Source organism: Suricata suricatta, chromosome 9 (genome assembly GCF_006229205.1).
Source record: "Suricata suricatta isolate VVHF042 chromosome 9, meerkat_22Aug2017_6uvM2_HiC, whole genome shotgun sequence".
Taxonomy (NCBI): Eukaryota; Metazoa; Chordata; class Mammalia; order Carnivora; family Herpestidae; genus Suricata; species Suricata suricatta.
This window is the reverse complement of record NC_043708.1, coordinates 23150653-23167736: the sequence shown is the minus strand read 5'-3', so window position 1 is coordinate 23167736 and position 17084 is coordinate 23150653. Positions and strand designations below refer to the sequence as shown.

Sequence of the window (17084 nt, the reverse complement as noted above, 5' to 3'; positions counted from 1 at the left end):
ATTTGGAGATCATTCTAAACTCCATAGAATTTTTTAGTTAAGAAGAGTAATTAACTCTACCAAATGAGAAGAGAATATCACCTTTCTTTGCTATCTTCACGTTTTCTTGTGTAGTCTTTTTAACACTTAATTCTTATAACATCAATACAATTATATTTTAATATGATGGAAATTGAGAGCCCAGCAGGTTAAGCCATTTGTTCAAGGTCATAGGGCTTGTCAGTGGTAGTACTGGGATTTGAACTTAGGACTTTGGGACTCTAAAGCCCATGCACATTCCATTGGAACATACTGACAATTCCATCACTAAAAATTCTCAGCAACTGAAGGTCTTGTAAACATTTCCTAATGGGACTATTGTTTATTTTTCCTGAGAGATAATGTGACATTTTCATTATCAGCAGTCCTCTTTCCAAATGAATTTATCTTTCACCTCTCTCTCTCTCTCTGTCTCTCCTTTTTAATGTTTATTTATTTTTGAGAGGGAGAGAGCAAGAGACAGAGTGTGAGTGGGGGAGGGGCAGAGGGAGATACAGAATTTGAAGCAGGCTCTAGGCTCTGAACCATCAACATAGAGCCTGATGTGGGGCTCGAACTTAGGAACCATGAGATCATGACCTGAGCCGAAGTCGGAGGCCTAATTGACTGAGCCACCCAGGGGCCCCTTTTTCTCCCTTCCTGCCTTCCTTCCTCCCTCTCTCTTTCTTTCTTCCTTTTTCTTTGTTCCTTCCTTTCCCATTTAAAGAATCAGCCAGACTTAAGTAGGGTTTCTCACCACTGATATACATGGTATATTACACAGCATAAAAGAATAATACAGTTATCTCCAACTAATACACAGAATTTCTTTTGTTTTCTGTCCATACCTCACCTTTGAAAATAAGTGGTGGTTGAAATGAAGCACAGGACAACATTTCCTAAGAAGATGCCATTAAATTAATTTTCTATTTAATAAATTTTACTTAGCAAATATCTGTTGAGAACCTATTATGTGCCAGGCACTGTTCTAGGCACTAGGGATAAAACAGTGAGCGAAGGAGAAGACAATCCCTGTCCTCATGGATCTTTTATTCTACTTGAGGGATGACAAAAAACATACATGCACCTATATACATATTACATATATGTATATACTATGTGTATCAAAAGGTAGGTGATAAGCATTGTGGAGAAAAATGAAAATGTTAAAAATTAGTTGCTAATTTATAGAGGGTGGTCAGGAATGGGCTCTCTGTTCAGATGATGTTTTCTGGAATACCTCAAGGGGGTGAAGTAGGAGGCCCAACCCCTGAAGTTTTGTTTGTAAAAGTGCCACTTGACTCAACCCCTCCCCCTGCCTGGTTCCTGGCAGAGAGGTGACCCAGCGTCCCCACTTTGGCTTGTGTGTGTTGTGCCCCTTCTGGGGCTCCCGACTGAGGAAATGAGTAGGGGCTGAAATCAGCTTCAATTCCTCTTGCTAAGCCTGTGATCCTCTGGTAGGCAGCCTATTGGTCCTGGACGAAACAGTGTCACGGAGTAAAGCGCAATGGACACACAGGCTCCTGTCTTTCCAGAGGGGTGGGTGACCCTCCCTTCATTAACAGCAAAGATAATTAGCTCAGCTCAGCACCACTGCAGTGCGCAGCGTGTCATCTTATTCTCCTAATAACCCTCTAAGGTGTGTCTGCTGAGTCCCATTTTCTTGCTGAGAAAGTAGAGGCCAGGAGGTTAAGTGGTGTGTTGAGGTCACCCAGCCATAGAGTAGCTGGGCCAAGAGAGGGTTCCTGCCTGTTTCCAAATCTTGCACTCTTGGTTCAGCCCCAGAGATGTCAAGAGCTCATTGCCTATCCTCTAACCCTGTGGCCCGGACCCCTTGCTTTTTTTGTGGTTTCTGAGCCTGAAGCAGATCACTAGTTCAGAACCTTCCCTTGTGGCCCAGGACGTAGCAGGAGGCAGGCTGGCTGAGGTCAGCGGCAGCCTCTCCGAGCCCCTGGCCAGGCAGCGTGGAGCCAGCAGAGCTGTGACTCTGAAACAAGAAGCCTTTAGTGGTTCACTGATTTTTCCCCCTTCCCCTCAGGAAGACAAATTGGGGATTTTATGAGCTAATATAACTGTTTACCCAGGAGCCGCTGGAAGACTGTGAGGGACGATTGATTAACTTTACATGTTTACAATTTTACATGTAATTTATTCGTTAGAAGTAACACTTCGGTAAAAGACACTGCTGGAAGTGGGGCCCGGCAGGCAGTGCCTTCTTCAAGGCCCAGGAGATGGGTTGGGGGCTCAGGGAGACTGTCCTGGAAACACCCAGGGGGAGAGCGGCAGGCGACACATCGCTGGACTTCAGTGTGGGAAGACCCGCAGCCCCTCCTCCTAGTCTTTAGGAGGGAGGTTTAGGATAATGAAGCAGCATCAGGCACTTGTGGAGTGCTGACCTGAAGGAGGTGAGGGACCCTCGGCTCTGATTTAACTCTACCTCAAGCCTCCCAGGCAGTCCTCTCTCAGGTGAGAAAAGCCTCAGAGAGCATCACTAACTGCCCACAGTCTCCAGCTACTGGGACAAGACAAGGATCTCAGAGCTGTCTGCCTCCAAAGCGTGTGCCAGGAAACCCTGGCATTTCCAAGGCAGAGCTGTGGGCCTCTTATCTGTGTTTGCGTTCTTAACTCTCTGTGTAGTGCATGGCACATAGTAGGGCCTCAAAAAATTTATTGAACAGAGAGTGTATGAACAAGAATCAGAGTTTTGGGAGTCTGTAGGGACCTGAGCTGTATTGGAGATCAAAGGTTATCCCGTCCAAAGAGTACAACTATTTTACTTTTCAGAGGAGGAAACTGAGGCTGGGAGAGGGGAAGGGACATCTTCAAGGCCAGGTAACCCCTTTGTGACCTGGAAGAGACCCCTATCAGGTACCTATCCCACACCCATGGCATGCTGGGATTTGTCATTGGTCTCTCCATGCTGCCTGGCGGCCGGAGTGGGCAGGCCCCTCCTGGTACCATGCCACGCCCTCAGCTCTCTCCCTACTTCCTATGTGTTCTAGAACTCTCTGCCAAGGGGAGAGCAAGCCCTTTGGAGGTGAGGAAGGATCTAGGAGGCAGGGAACAGTGCTGGGGCCTCTAGGCCCCTCCCCCAATGCTTTTCCTCCAGCCAGGAGGGGCTCTTCATGGTGCTCCAGTGACAGGCTCTCTCCTCAGAAGGGATAATTTCTCAGGCTCTGCCTGCTGATTAGAGCTGGAATTTAAATGAATAACTGTGACCTTGTGGAAGTGCCCCAGTTACTCAGAGGCCTGACGAGGAAATAGGCCTCTCACTTCGGCCCATCAGAGCCCTGGCAGGCGCAGGAGGAGGGGCTGCTGTCTGCCGAGGCCCAGAGGAGGCCCGGTCCCGCTGTTGCCCGAAGCAACTGATGGCCTTTGCTCGAGCCTCCCTCTGCCCATTCTTGATCTCTGCCCTCAGTGTAAGTCATCTCGGCGCTGTCCTTGGAGAGGGGACCTGATGATTTGTCCCGCACCCTGCCCTGTCTCCGGGGAGTCTAGCTGAGGGACACTGTTCTGAGCCCAATGTCAGATGCCACACCGATGTGTCTGACTCATGTGATGGACACAAGGCTCTGCCTTAGGAGTTGCTGCTCAGAGAGTCCTCAGAACCACAGCCTTGGCTTCATGTGGGAGCTTGTTAGAAAAGCAGAATCTCAGGCCTCGCCCCAGACCTGCTGAGTCAGAAGCTGCTTTTTACCAAGATGTCCGAGTGTATATATACGCATTAAAGCTTGAGACGTGCTGACCTAAAGCGCCCAGCTTCTCCTCCCCTTTGGGGCCATGAGTGCCGTGCTCCTCAACTCTCCCGTTTTCCTGGGTTGACAGGAGTTGGGAGGGAGGATGGGATTAGGGAAGGGAAAGGGAATGAACACTTCCTGACCACTGAGTCTGTGTTCAGGGCCTTTCCGTTTAAGAGTCTACATACGGTGAGGCCAGGAAGCTCAGGACAGCACAGGCTTCCATGAACATGAGCTCAGGGGCCAAAGTCAGCCTGCTGCCTGCTTTCATATGACCTGTGAGCTTTGGTGATTTTCCTTTTAAATAGTTGAAAGCAGCAAAAATAATTTGTGATGCACAGATTTTATGAAATTTGGACTTCAGTGTTCATAAAGTTTTATCGGAACACAGGCACACTTGTCGTTTTCTGTTTTGTCTCTGGCTGTTTTGCAAAGGTGGGGTTGAGTAGCTGTCACAGATACTGTGTGGCCTGTCAGGCTTGGGAAATTTACCACCTGGCCCTTGACAGAAAAAGTTTGCCACCCTAGGGCTAGAGCATAGATTTAGAGCCTGATGCCTGAGTTGGCATCCTGGTGCTCTCTCAGTATGAACAGTAGGACCTGTTTAAGTTATCTTCCCTTTGTGGGCCCCACTTGCCTCATCTGTAAAATGGGGACAGGAAGTACCTACCTCATGGGGCTGTTGTGAAGATTAAGTGAGCTCATGTATGTCAAGTCTTCAGAGCAGTGCCTGGCACGTGATAAGCCATGTTTAAATTAGCTACTATTTGTAAGTTCTCTCATTTGATCCTTTCCACACATTTTCATCTCACAGATGAAGACACCTAGGATCAGAAAGTTTAAAACAAAAGACATTGTTTTGTCTGTTTGGTCTCCCAAACTATTCAAAGGCATGCCACCAGTGCTGTGCTGGAAAGTCCCTCAAAAGGCACCTGCTGTGCTCCCCCTTACCACACATTCCTATCTGTCCTGATCTTTATGCTTTTGGGGAAGAGCTCCCTCAAATGTAGATCCTGGCCACAGTTGCTATGAAGCAAGGCTGAGGAATCCCACTGAGGAGGAATGAGGGGAACAATATTTACCAAGGTCCCACTGTATACCAGGCGCCTATCATGGATGAAGAGTCTGGGGCTCCAAGACATTATAGCCTTTGCCCAAGGTCAGAAGCAGGTGTGGTAGGCTCTAGGATTTAAACACATATCTGGGATTTCTGCTCTCATTCTGCCTCCTTCTGGCTCTGCTACTTTCCCTGGGGGGTTGTGTGGTCTTGGTTAAGTCATGCAACCTCACTTTTCCTTAATGTGGAGGAGGGGTTAAATCAGATGGCCTCTCGGGCTTCTTTCATTCTGAGAATCTAGGATTCAGCCTCCAACTAACATATCTTGGGGAACAGCAATCAGGAAAATGCCTTCTTGGTTACCAAAGACTTAACAGTTCCCAACACCAGTGATACCATACAGTATTTTGTCTTTTCTTTCCTATTCTTTTGGGCAATAGTCACATTTGTTTTTCTTCCTTATTCATTAGGAAAAACACCTGAGCTTGTATTGTGAGCCAGGCACTAAAAACCCAAGTTTTTGCACACATCATATAATTCTTTTGACATCCTCTGGAAGTAGATTTTGTTATTAGACCCATTTGACCCATGAACAAACTGAGGCTCAGGCATGTTAACTCACCAGTTCCACCCAGAAAAAAGTGCCAGTGCAGGATGCAAACGCTGGTGTGTCTGGCCCTGGAGATGTCTCATGGCATCATAAGTTTCACCAGAATGTACACTCCTGCTCACTATTTCTATGCTCTGGGCCTAAAACAGTGCCAATAGATCATAGGAATGAAATAGATATTGGCTCAATGAATAAACAGCTCAGGACTCAGCTCTTAGTTTTACCCCTCACTCCTCTGAGAGAAAGTCTCCTTTTTGTATAGGGTTCATGCTAAGATAGAAGGCAATTGAATCTTTATTCAGTGCCCATGTTGAGCTTGGGTCAGTGAGGGATGCAGGTAGTAGGGAATCCACCATGGCTGTGCATGGTTGGATTGGAAGGGGGCCCTCGGCAGGGCTAACAGTGATCAGCTTCCAGCCAGTTTCCCACTAGGGCCTGGGAACCTCCCTCCCCGCTTAGTTGCTGTAGCTCTTCTGGATGAATAAGTGTGAGTAGGGAGCTGACTACCCCCTTTTTAGGGAAGATGCCTACTTCCCAGCCTGCCTCCAGCTCTGGCTAACTCAAGGAAGCATACCACCAGGCCTTGGTGCCTTTTTCTAGAACATTTTTAAATCATGTCCTTTACTATCCTGGCAAGGCAGATCCACTTGGGTGCTGCTTATGGTCCCAGTTTGTTTCTTGGTTCTGGAAGGCAAGGTTAGAACTGGAAAAACATCATTAGAAATATCTCATAGTCAAAATGGAATAGTACTGCCCCCACTCCTGATCCTGCCAAGCGTGTGGGGTATATATTTATTGCTCTAATGATGAACAGACATTGTGGCATTAAGAAGAATCAATGAATGCTAAATGCACTGTAATGTGTGGGAGAGTCTCATTCCAAGATTGTATCCTCAAAATTCCATTGGTGAGACCATAGAGAAACTCTTCTAGACCAATTCACTCCTTGTACAGGTGGAAAACTACAACCAGAGAACTTCCATATAACTCAGTTAAGTCACAAGCTTGTATATGGCAGCCTTGGAGACCTACCTAGCAAAGGTCTGGTAAGGACCTGGGCTAAGCCAGTTGGCTTGTGGGGCTAGGTCTCAGGAAGGCTGGGGAGATGAAATGAAGCTGAGGGTCGAGGACAGTGGGTCCCCTGTGGGGTAACTTAGTTGACTATGACCATGGAGGAAAGCAGCTGAGAATGTACTGGGCAGGTGGTCTGCTAGTGCTGTCAGTTTGTTGGAAGACTGGTGTTGGCAAAAGGTGGGAGTTGGGGCAAAGAGAAGGCCCAGATGTACCAGTCTTCTGAATAATGACAGTGATGACTGCATACTTTTGAGCCTTACCCGTGTTCCATGAACTGTGCTAAGTGCTGTCCATACATGGCTGCACGTGATTGTCACAGTGATTCTGGGAAGATGTTTTATAGGAGCGAGGCATGGAAGAGTTAACTTGCTCAAAATCTCATAGCTAGTAAGAGGTAGAGCTGGGGTTTGAATTCAGGTCTGGGATGATTTAGAGCAGTGGTTTGCAAAGTTTGGTAAGCATCAGAAATCCCCTGGGGAGCTAATAAAGTAGAACCAGGGTCATTAAAGTAAGACATTTCTCTTAGGTGATTCTGATACAGCCAAAGTTTGAGAACCACTGTTTTAAAGGAACGTGGCCTGGAAGGTAAAGGGACTTGAAAGCTCCAGCATTAACCATTATTTTCTACCTTATAAACATTGAGGGAGGGCAGGAAGTTGGAGGGGCAAGTGGAAAGGATGGAATGAATGAGTCCTCCTTTGAGCTCCAATGGCACCTTAGGTGATGGGGCCAGTAGGGCCATTATCATAATACATTATAGTCAGCTGTATCTTGTCCCGCACAAACGCATTCTTTGGCCACTGTGGGCTCTTGAAGGGCATGAGCTGTCATACCTTTTGAGAAAAGAGATTTATCCATGTTTGCATCCCCACTACCTGCCACATTGTATGTGCTCATAAAACTGTGTTGTTAGAAACAGCATTTCAGGGATGGAAAGGACCCAAAAGTTTGTCAAGGCTCTTTATGCACCTAATTTTTGAAGTTCTTCTATATGAGTTCATTCAGACTTGGCTTGAACCCCTACAGTGATGAGCAGCTCATTGCTCCTTTCACCATCCCATCCCATTCCAAGAGCACTGAATGTTCCAAAGCTCTTCCTTATTTTGAGTCACTCTAGCTTTTACCACCTGTATTACTTCCAGCCCTTGGAGACATACAGAATAGATCTAATTACACTCCCAGTGTTTGAAGATGGGGCTTTTTGTCTTTAAAGATTTCCTTTTCTAAAGGCTAAAATATCTTCAGTTTCCTTGGGCATTCTCATATAAGGATTTTAAGTTCTTTCATCCAGGTCATTGCTTTCTGAAAAATGACATTTTTTTTTATCCTTTCCAAAGATGCATGCCCACACTACATACAGTATTATGGTCATGTCCGAACCAGTTCATTAGAGAGTGAACCAAGCGCTCCCTTTTTCTAGACTGCCTACATATCTTAATGGTGGTACCAAATAACCTTTGCTTGTTTTTTTTTTTTTAATGACTATAGCATTAAATTGAACATAAAGTCCCTGAAAATCTTTACTATTTTGTGTGCCCTGCTGCTAAACCATTTCTCTTTCTTTCCTGTTCTGTGAAATGGCTTATTTGACTTTGGGATCATCCTTTGATTTGGTTCAATTCTGTCCTGGATTTTTAAATTCCAGCACACCATGATCTATTAGGGTAAAGTTCTTTCATCTAGCACATCAGCTGTCCCTTCCATCTTCATGTCATTTGTGAATAAAGAGCAATTTTAGAAAAGTTCATGACAGTTGGAGTGTAAGAACTTCTTCTCCTTTGGTAAGAGTCTCTTCTAAAAGCCACAGTTGCAGATCTTTTAACCTTTGGGTGATGAGCATGGCTGCCTCCATTTCTTTTCTTTCCATGGTATTCATGCAAGAGAAAAGCCCGACCCACCTTCCACCCTAAAGAGGTGAAATATTGTGCAAAGGTGCTGAGTTCTTGCCTCTGCCCCATGATTATACCATGCAGAAGCTATTGGTGATTCCTGGGTGACATTGGAAGAAATACTTTCTGTTCAGTATAGCAACCAAGCTGTAAGTACAAGGTTGGTCTGGAGGCAAGCAGTGAGTGGGCTAGTACAGCTATATCCTACAAAGGGCTTAGTGATGAGAATGGGACAAACCCAGAAACTGGGACCTGAGTCCATCTGCCTTGGAGAATTAGCCACAGGCTCCCTTTGTCATCAGTCCAGCTACTCAGTTCAGCCCCAGAATTATTCAAGCCTCATGGAAAAGCCAAAAACGTATATGAACAGGTGATTGTCCCAAGTGTCAGCTCATGATTGCTGTTAGGTAATTGGTTAAAGCTTTGTTTACTCTCTACCTTTTTTATTCTGGGTGGTGATATCAGAGTATTAGTCTGAACCATTTAACATAGTCATTTTTATGGTTTTTTTAAATTTATTTTTGAAAGACAGAGACAGTGCGAGCAGGGGAGGGTCAGAGAGAGAGGGAGACACAGAATCTGAAGCAGGTTCCAGGCTCTGAGCTAGCTGTCAGCACTCAGATGCAGGGCTCAAACCCACGAACCGTGAGATCATGACCTGAGCCGAAGCCAGACGCTCAACTGCCTGAGCCACCCAGGCGCCCCTAACATAGTCATTTTTATAGGCCAAAAGCAGTCAACTCTCAGTTTTGTATGATTCAACCTAATAGTTGGCCTCTTTGGATATCATATTGGTTCATAGAGGCATAGTGTCTTTAGGTTGGAATGGATTATTGGTAGTTATCTCCAAAAACTCCCCTCTGACTCTCTTCTGTGGCATTTCTGGAAAGTGAGGCTTCCCCTATTACTCCACCCTCTGTTCTTGCCAAATGTGCTTGCTCCCTTGTCTTGCATGTACAACTTAAAAAATACTTGAAGGCAGGTCTCCTGTTCTTTTGCTCTTGTTTAGGCTGTAGGTAGCAGTTCCTGCAGCCATTCTTCATGTGACGTGGTTTTAGACTCCTGAGCATTCTGATTACTCTCCTTTGGACACACCTTACCTTGTTAATGCCTCCTAGGGTATGGCAACATTCTCTGAACCAAAACCGTAGGTTTGGTACATTCAGTGTTGAGAAGAGGTAGGACTATTGTCTTGTTTTATTTTGAGGGGATAGAGGGTATTGTGTTTAACTGCCAGAATTTACATTTGTCCCTTAAGATTAAATTTCACTTGTGCCTGTTAACATCCTTCTGCACCCTGATTTTGATATCTAACAAATTAGCTATTCCCTTTTAGCTTTAGTTCATCACAACATCCAGACACGTGCCTGTGAATGTTTTCAGCCAGGTCATTGATCAAAATGTTGAGCAGACATAGGCTGCTGTATGTAATCTTCTGGTGACTCCCTGATAGAACAAGGAAGCTACAGTCCATGAGGAAGATCAGAGAATTGCCCAGGGAAGGGCTGGTCTTGGACACAATTGTGAAAATAGGTGAAGATTTCTTTCAGATCTGACTCTTCCCTTTAAATATTCCTCTCTCCTTTCCTACCCAGTCTGCTGAGTTCTTTCTCCTACCCAACAATGGCAGACTTCCTCAGCCTGTGACTACATATCTTTGTCTTTCCTTCACTCAAAGTCCCTGTGCTGCCCCTGTCTTTGAAGGGGTTTTGCTTTCTGATGATTTCACACACAGGAAAGTGTCAATGGCTGGGGAATCTGAGTGTGTCTCATGTTCAGATTTGCAGCTTAATGAGGGGAGGTGGCTTAATAACCCTAAAAAATGCCTCAGCAAGTAAAAGCTTCATGGTTTAGAAGAATCTGGGGGTGGGGATTAGGGAGAGGGAGGGAGATGTTGGCCTTTTATAAGGGCTCCTTATACCATGCTGGACCAGAGTCATAAATAAAGTTGAATTAATATCCAGGCACTATTTTCTGCTCTTGAATTCTCCAAGAGTTGTCTCTTCCTTTATCCGCACACTGAAGGAGGCAGTGTGGCTAGTGTCATGGTTACCATCACAGCCTGGAGAGTCCATCTGCTGGCTTAGAATCCTCACTTCACCCCTCACTAATTAATGTGGCTTTGGCTCTTAGGCCTTGGTTTACTTACCTGTAAACTTGAAATTATAGCACTGCCTTTCCCATTGAATTGTATTTAATGAGATGACACATAGCCATGGCTTGTCTGTAGTAAACAGTCAACAAATATTAGCTGCTGTCATAATTCTTTTTACACATTTAACCAGATTTCCTCTCTTTTATGTACTTAAAATGTCAACATGTATATTTCTTCTTTCTTTTCCAAATTCCTAGTCACCCCATAGCCACTGTCACTTATGGCTTCTCCTCATTGGGCTCCACCTCTTACCACCTTCTTTATCTTCTTAGTTCCTCTGGAAACATCAATGGCTGTTTCTATTACTTTCTGATGTCATGTAATTACTCCTTTAAATGGTTCTGTGGCTTCATAGGAATTCAGTGTTAGCACTTGGCACTTGCAGCAATTAGTAACATTTAATGTCTCTACTTCAGTATGGAAAAAGAGATGATATATGTGGATTTTATACTGGGATAGGAGTTACCCTGGAAGTGAATGAAAGAAAAGTCTTGGCAGAGATCACTTGCTTTTTTTTTTTCTGAATCTTTTTTTTTCCTCCCATGAGTGACTTCTTTTCTCCCTTGAAATAGTTTCCCCAGTTACTCAGGCAGAATGAAGGAAGGTTGGATGGGTTGAAAACCATCTGAGGTGGGTGGGCTATTATAGGTTTGAGGGGGAACCAGTATTAGCTTAAATGATGAAGGCCTTCAGCTTCTGGCCTGGTTCCTGAACACTGCATCTTCCTTTTGCCTGTTTCAGTAAATGGTTTCTATTCTCTCTATCAGTCATTCTCATGACAGGCTTCGTGATGGCCACAGCCGCTTACAAATGACTTTGCTTTCATAGCCATTTCCATTCTCCCAAGCTGCAAAAGCTGCTATCTCCATGGGGATTTTCCCAAAGGATGTAACAGCGTTTAGAGGGCCATACGTATATTTTGCATATAATTTACATATGATTTGCAGTCTGTTCTACGGCTGTTTCAATTTTGTATGCCTTACCTACTGGTGATCTTTTTCTCTTCTTGTTCTTGCATCTACCCTGAGAACTTGACAAATGATAGGTAGGCACAAGAAGGTGGGATACAGCACTAGAAAGAGTGAGAGGAAGAGTAAACATATTAGATGTCTTATTGGGATCCAGAATGGTCCCTGGATCTAGTTAGCATAGAATTCTGTCAGGGTGTCACATCTAGATAGAAGACACTTTTCAGTTGCATTCAAATTTCTGTAATTGTTTTTTTTTTTAAGGTGCTGTATTTCCATAAGAATTCCATGTTGGCAATTTCTCAATATCCTGCCTGTATAAGGCTCATCTGAACCCACCTCCCATTCTCTCCCCTCCACTAGGTGAACTTTTATGGAGCTGGCTTTTGAGTCTTAGTTGAGAGCCCATGTGAGATTGTTTTGGAAAGATGTGGTCCCTTTTGCTTCCCTGAGCCCCTGTTTCAGGCCACGTCATCCCTTGAACATCACACCCAGAATAATGCCAAACTCCAGACCCAGCCAGGTGCGAGTCCCAGGGCCAGCTATGTAGCCTGAAGGGCTCCTTCTGACTCTCTGTTGCTGAGGTTGATGAGAAGACCAGTCTTCATCCCCCCTCCCCACCGCCCCTTCCTCATCAACCACACAGATAACACACACCCAGCATAGATTCCTTTTTTTCCCTTACTAATTATATCCTTCTCAGTTCAGATTTTTTTGAGCATTATTTTCTGTATCTATATTTGAAAGCCATATCATTCCCTTTTCTTTTTTGAATGTAAAATTTTATTTTAATGTTGAATATGATGGAAAAAATAAAAGAACCTCCAAGATATCTTTATTCTCCCCTCCCATCTCTCCCAGGTTAAGACTCAGTGCTTAGCCCCTTTTTCTTTGAGGATTCATTGACTTACATCAGCACAGACCCTCTCTTCCATGAAGGGGAGGTGATACATCCTGATATTTGTCCTGACTTTCTTGCAGACATTAGTCCTACATTTTAAAATGCACCCTAGACATTTTTTTTTTGCTTGAGTGATTCTTCTGTTTCCTCAGCTTATGCCTAAAACAGAACTCATTATTGCCCTCACTGCCCATTCACCCCTTACCACACCCCACTTTCCTATTTCTGAAAGTTGTTCACTCAGCCTCCCATCCACTCCTCCTATGAAAAATCTCATCGGTCACCCAAAGCCTCTTGGATCCTCTTTTTCCTTTCCCTCCCCATTGCCACAATTCTAATCTAGGCCCTCTGCCTGTGACTGATCTTTCTGCCTCTGTCTCTTTTCCCTCTCATCTATTCTGTCCGCACCATTGCCAAAGCAATCTTCCTTGACATCATTTTCCCTGGGTCATTCCCCTGCCCATGAACCCTCTCTGTGTCCCACTAGCTCTAAGATCCTTAGCCTTGAAAGTCAAGGCTTTCATACAATGGTTCCTATTCTCATCCTTAAGATCACCTTTTATTTCTTCCTTTTCTTAACTGTTTATATGTGTTTGTTGTTATTTGAATAGCATGTATTACGTGCCTACCATGTGCCTGGCAGTGTCCTAGGTCCTTCTGGAAAGTTGAACAGGAAAGTCCATACAAATTCACTAGTGGTGTTACCTGGAGTGTCCTCCATCTCTTTAAATCCTAAACCATCTTCCAGGGTCTATTTCAAATCCCACTTTTCTCCAAAAACCTTTCCTGTACACCCAGGGCCTGCCTCATAGTCCTGTGGTTTTTATTGTCTGAATTTATCATTTGACACTTAATAATGACCCATTCATTCATTCATCCCTCATTTAGTCACCAAACATATACTGAGCATGAACTGTGTGTCAGTCATTGTGCTAGGTGTTGCCTCACACATCAGTATGTTTTTAAAACATAATAAAAATAACAACAATAACCCTTATAAAGCCCTTACCATGTGCAGGCTCAGTTTTATGTATATTCACTTATTTAGTCCTCAAAACCTATAAGTTTGGTATTATTATTATTCAAATCTTGCAGATAGGAAAATCAAGGCACAGAGATATTCAGCAAATTTACCAGCGTCACAGGCGAGAAAGGAACAAAACTAGGATTCACATCTGGCTCAGAAGTCCTTGATCTTAACCCCTTTACTTCACTGTCAGATACAGTAATATAGATCACATGCACGTTTATGTAAATATAAACACATAACATCTTCCCAGTTAGACTGCACTCCTAGAGGTTAGTGATCATTTACCATACTGGTATATCCAGTACCTTATCCAGTCTTTGCATCTAGTAGGTACTTGGGTCACATGGTTGGTGGATTGTTGGTTCTTCCATTCAGTGACCTGGGAGTGGGGAGGGAGCAGTGGAGGGTGGCGGCCGAGATTTTTAACAGCAGGTAGGAGAGTCTGGGAATAAGAGGGGACAGAAACCATGTCAGAATAGAACTGGACATTCTGGGATTCTTGATTTCCAGTTCTTAACTATGCAAGAGTTGAGAATATTTTTGTATAAGAGAAGATACTGATGTAAAAGCTCTTGAAAGTGGAATAAAATGTCCTTGTCCAAAACCAAGATAAAACGTAAAACATATTATGGTTGTAGTTTCTCCCTTGCACCATCCTGTTTCTTTCCATTTTGCTTCTTTGCCTGCAAAACCAATTTTAACATCAGGATCCCAGAGTTACGTTCTTGGCCTAATATTTCTATTTAAGATTTTCATAAGTTGAAGAATATGAGCATTTTATTTGAGTTCCAATATCTGAAATTATATATGTAGCTTAATAAAGCCTGATAAGTACATATTTGAATTTAAAAAACACAGGTGGTGGGTTATTTGCATTTGAAAAGGATTCCTTCTTTTACAAAAGGATCCACTGCAGGGTTCCTTTAAATATCCAGTTCCTCTTAGTGCGTTTATCATACTATTTAATTTACCAAAATTTGATTTATATGCCACTCTAAAGGGGCAGCTCTTAAGTTCTAGCGAGAATGGGAATCACTTGGGTAACTTGTTTAAAATTCAGATCTTTCCCCAAACTCCTCCCCAAGATTCTAAATTATTAGTGTCCTGGGTTGGGGACCCAGGATCTTTTTTGTTAATAAGTATCCCCAAGTGGTCCCTGAAATACACTTTGGGAAACATTGCTTTAATGTTGTCACATGTAGCACATAGATGGACCCCACCTCCAGGCTTTAGATTCCTTTTTATACCAATTGCCCTGTTTACTCTTCATTCAGTAATTTTTTTTTTACAATGTCTATTTGAGTCAAAAAAAGGAAAGACTATACCACGTCTTCTCTGAGCTGTTAAGCATCTTTAATTGTAAGTGTGAAATGTTTGTCCTTTCATTTTTTAATTTAAAAAAAATTCTAAAGTTTCCCCACTAGCTGTATTTAGATGTGATTGATGTACAACGTTGTGTAAGTTTATGGTGTACAAGGAGTTGATTTAATATATTTAAATATTGCAAAATGATTAGCACCATAGCATTAGCTACCACCTCCATCTCTTCCCATAATCACTATTTCTTTTTTATGGTGAGAACATTTAAGCTATATTGACTTAGCAACTTGCAAATATATAATGCAGTATTAGTTTCTTTTCATTTTTAACCCCTTCTTGGGTCTTCTCATTTCTTTAAAAATTTTTTTTCATGTTTATTATTTTTGAGAGAGAGAGAGTGCGAGCAAAACAGGAGCAGAGAGAGAGAGAGAGGGAAACACAGAATCTGAAGCAGACTCCAGGCTCTGAGCTGTCAGCACAGAGCTCAACGTGGGGCTTGAAATCACAAACCACAAGATCATGCATGACCTTAGCTGAAGTCAGACACCTAATTGACTGAACCTCCCAGGTGTCCCTTCTTCTTCTCTTTCTTAATTCTTACAATAGTCACTTTTTCACATAACCCACCACCCCAGACCTCTCCTTTAGTGGATAGTGAAGGTGATGGCTTGGTCTAGAAATATCAGGCATTTTAGGAACAGTGACTTCCACCAAGGTTTCTCTTAGCCAGTAAAGGGCTCTTCTCTTCCCTCTCCTATTATTCATTCCCAAAAAAGACCAAAAATTATTTTTTAAACAAATGAGAGTGACTTACTTTGGCATGATTCCATTCTTTGTAAGTATATTAATCCTAGGTCTGCTAGAAATGTGCATTTGAAGTGTGATTATAGTTTAATGAAATTTGTTTAAAAACTAGAGTCCATGACATTTATGGCACATGTATCTGTATTTAATATCATCGATCTTTTAAAAGTCAGTTGGTTGACCTATATTTTGCCTCTGATTACTTTTCTAAATCTCTAGTAATCTCCAAAAACATTTAGGGATTTCTATACTATATAGGGATTTTTCTTCTTTATTAATCCCATGTGTCCCAGAATTTCACTCTTGGTAAAAGTTCTGTTGGGTGATATGGAGTTGCCAAATATCTCCAGTAATAATGAGAGCAATGGTAGAGCTAATAACTGGTGCAGTTGGTTACTGGTTGGAAATCTTTTCTTTTAATAGATTTATCAGAGCTTATGCTTCCCGTGAAGTAATGAGCTCTTAATAGCCTTGTTTGACTTCCTTAAGAACATAGCCGGAGGTTGTACTATTTGTTAATTGGGATTTTTGTGTACCTCCTTTAACCCATTCAGTGCTGGTCTTGACCTCCCTGATCAAGGGCCAGAGACCTTCTAGGACAAGATGGTGGTGGGGGTAGTGATGGAAGGCAGGGCTGTGGTCATCGCTGGTCTAAGACAAAGGTAAGAGGGGAAATAGTTTCAGGTTGTCTGAGCAACTCTGGGAAGCAGATAGTCATTCCACTTTTGTAGAAAAGAACACTGTATCCAGAAAATAAAATTGGGTGGTAACCTCTGGATCACACAGATTTTTTTTCTTTTCTGAAATTTTCAAAATTGCTACAGTGACCATGTATTAGTGTAAAAAGCCATTTAAAAGAAAGAAGGAAACATGCTTGGCCTGGCAGCTTGAGTCTTCTTTGCAAGGGACCTAATCTTTACTAGGTTTATTTCAAATCCTGAGCATCATATAGAACAGTGGTGAGTGGAAGGCTCTCACTATGAGGCCCAGAACGGTTCGGCAAACCGAAGACTGTCCTTGACCTGGAGGGTTGACCTGGAAGACCGCTGTTCTGCCAGCAGCTGGGAGGTGGTTTCTCAGAGTTGGCTGCATGTGTATGAGTGTGGATATCCTGACACTCAGTCCTCCTCCTACTTGAAAACTAACTGACGATTGCATTGCATTGGGGATTTTAACTTTGTCTTCTTTCTTTTTTCCTTCCCCTTCCCCCTCCTCACCTCCTTTCCCCCTCTTTTCCTTCCTCAAGGCCTTTCCCACCTCATGATGAGTGAACAAGGTAGGTGCTTTGTGCTTGTGGCACTGCAGCTGCCCAAATTGCTTGCTTTTGTGCCTCTGGCTGGTCACTCAGAGCCTCATTGTCGCTGGCAGGCCATTTGCTGCCTGTTCCTCCTGCTGTGGGACAGGCTGGCAGTGGGGGCCACCCTGTGGTGGGGGCACCTTTCCCAATGCATCTTGGTTTCCTGTCCCCACCATCCCCTTGGCTTGTCCATTCTGCACCGCCATTTGTCATTCCGGGCGCTG

The 17084-nt window shown here is 43.5% G+C and overlaps 1 protein-coding gene across 5 annotated transcripts in view; it reads left to right on the top strand.

Moving 5' to 3' along the window:
* NRXN3 (neurexin 3) overlaps nt 1-17084 on the top strand; it is a 1559665-nt gene that overhangs the window by 102211 nt on the left and 1440370 nt on the right. For all 5 annotated transcript variants that reach the window (XM_029950481.1, XM_029950474.1, XM_029950480.1 and 2 more), the window contains exon 4: nt 16810-16839. In XM_029950481.1, coding sequence (XP_029806341.1) covers nt 16810-16839 — 30 coding nt within the window. The remainder of the gene's footprint in view (nt 1-16809; nt 16840-17084) is intronic.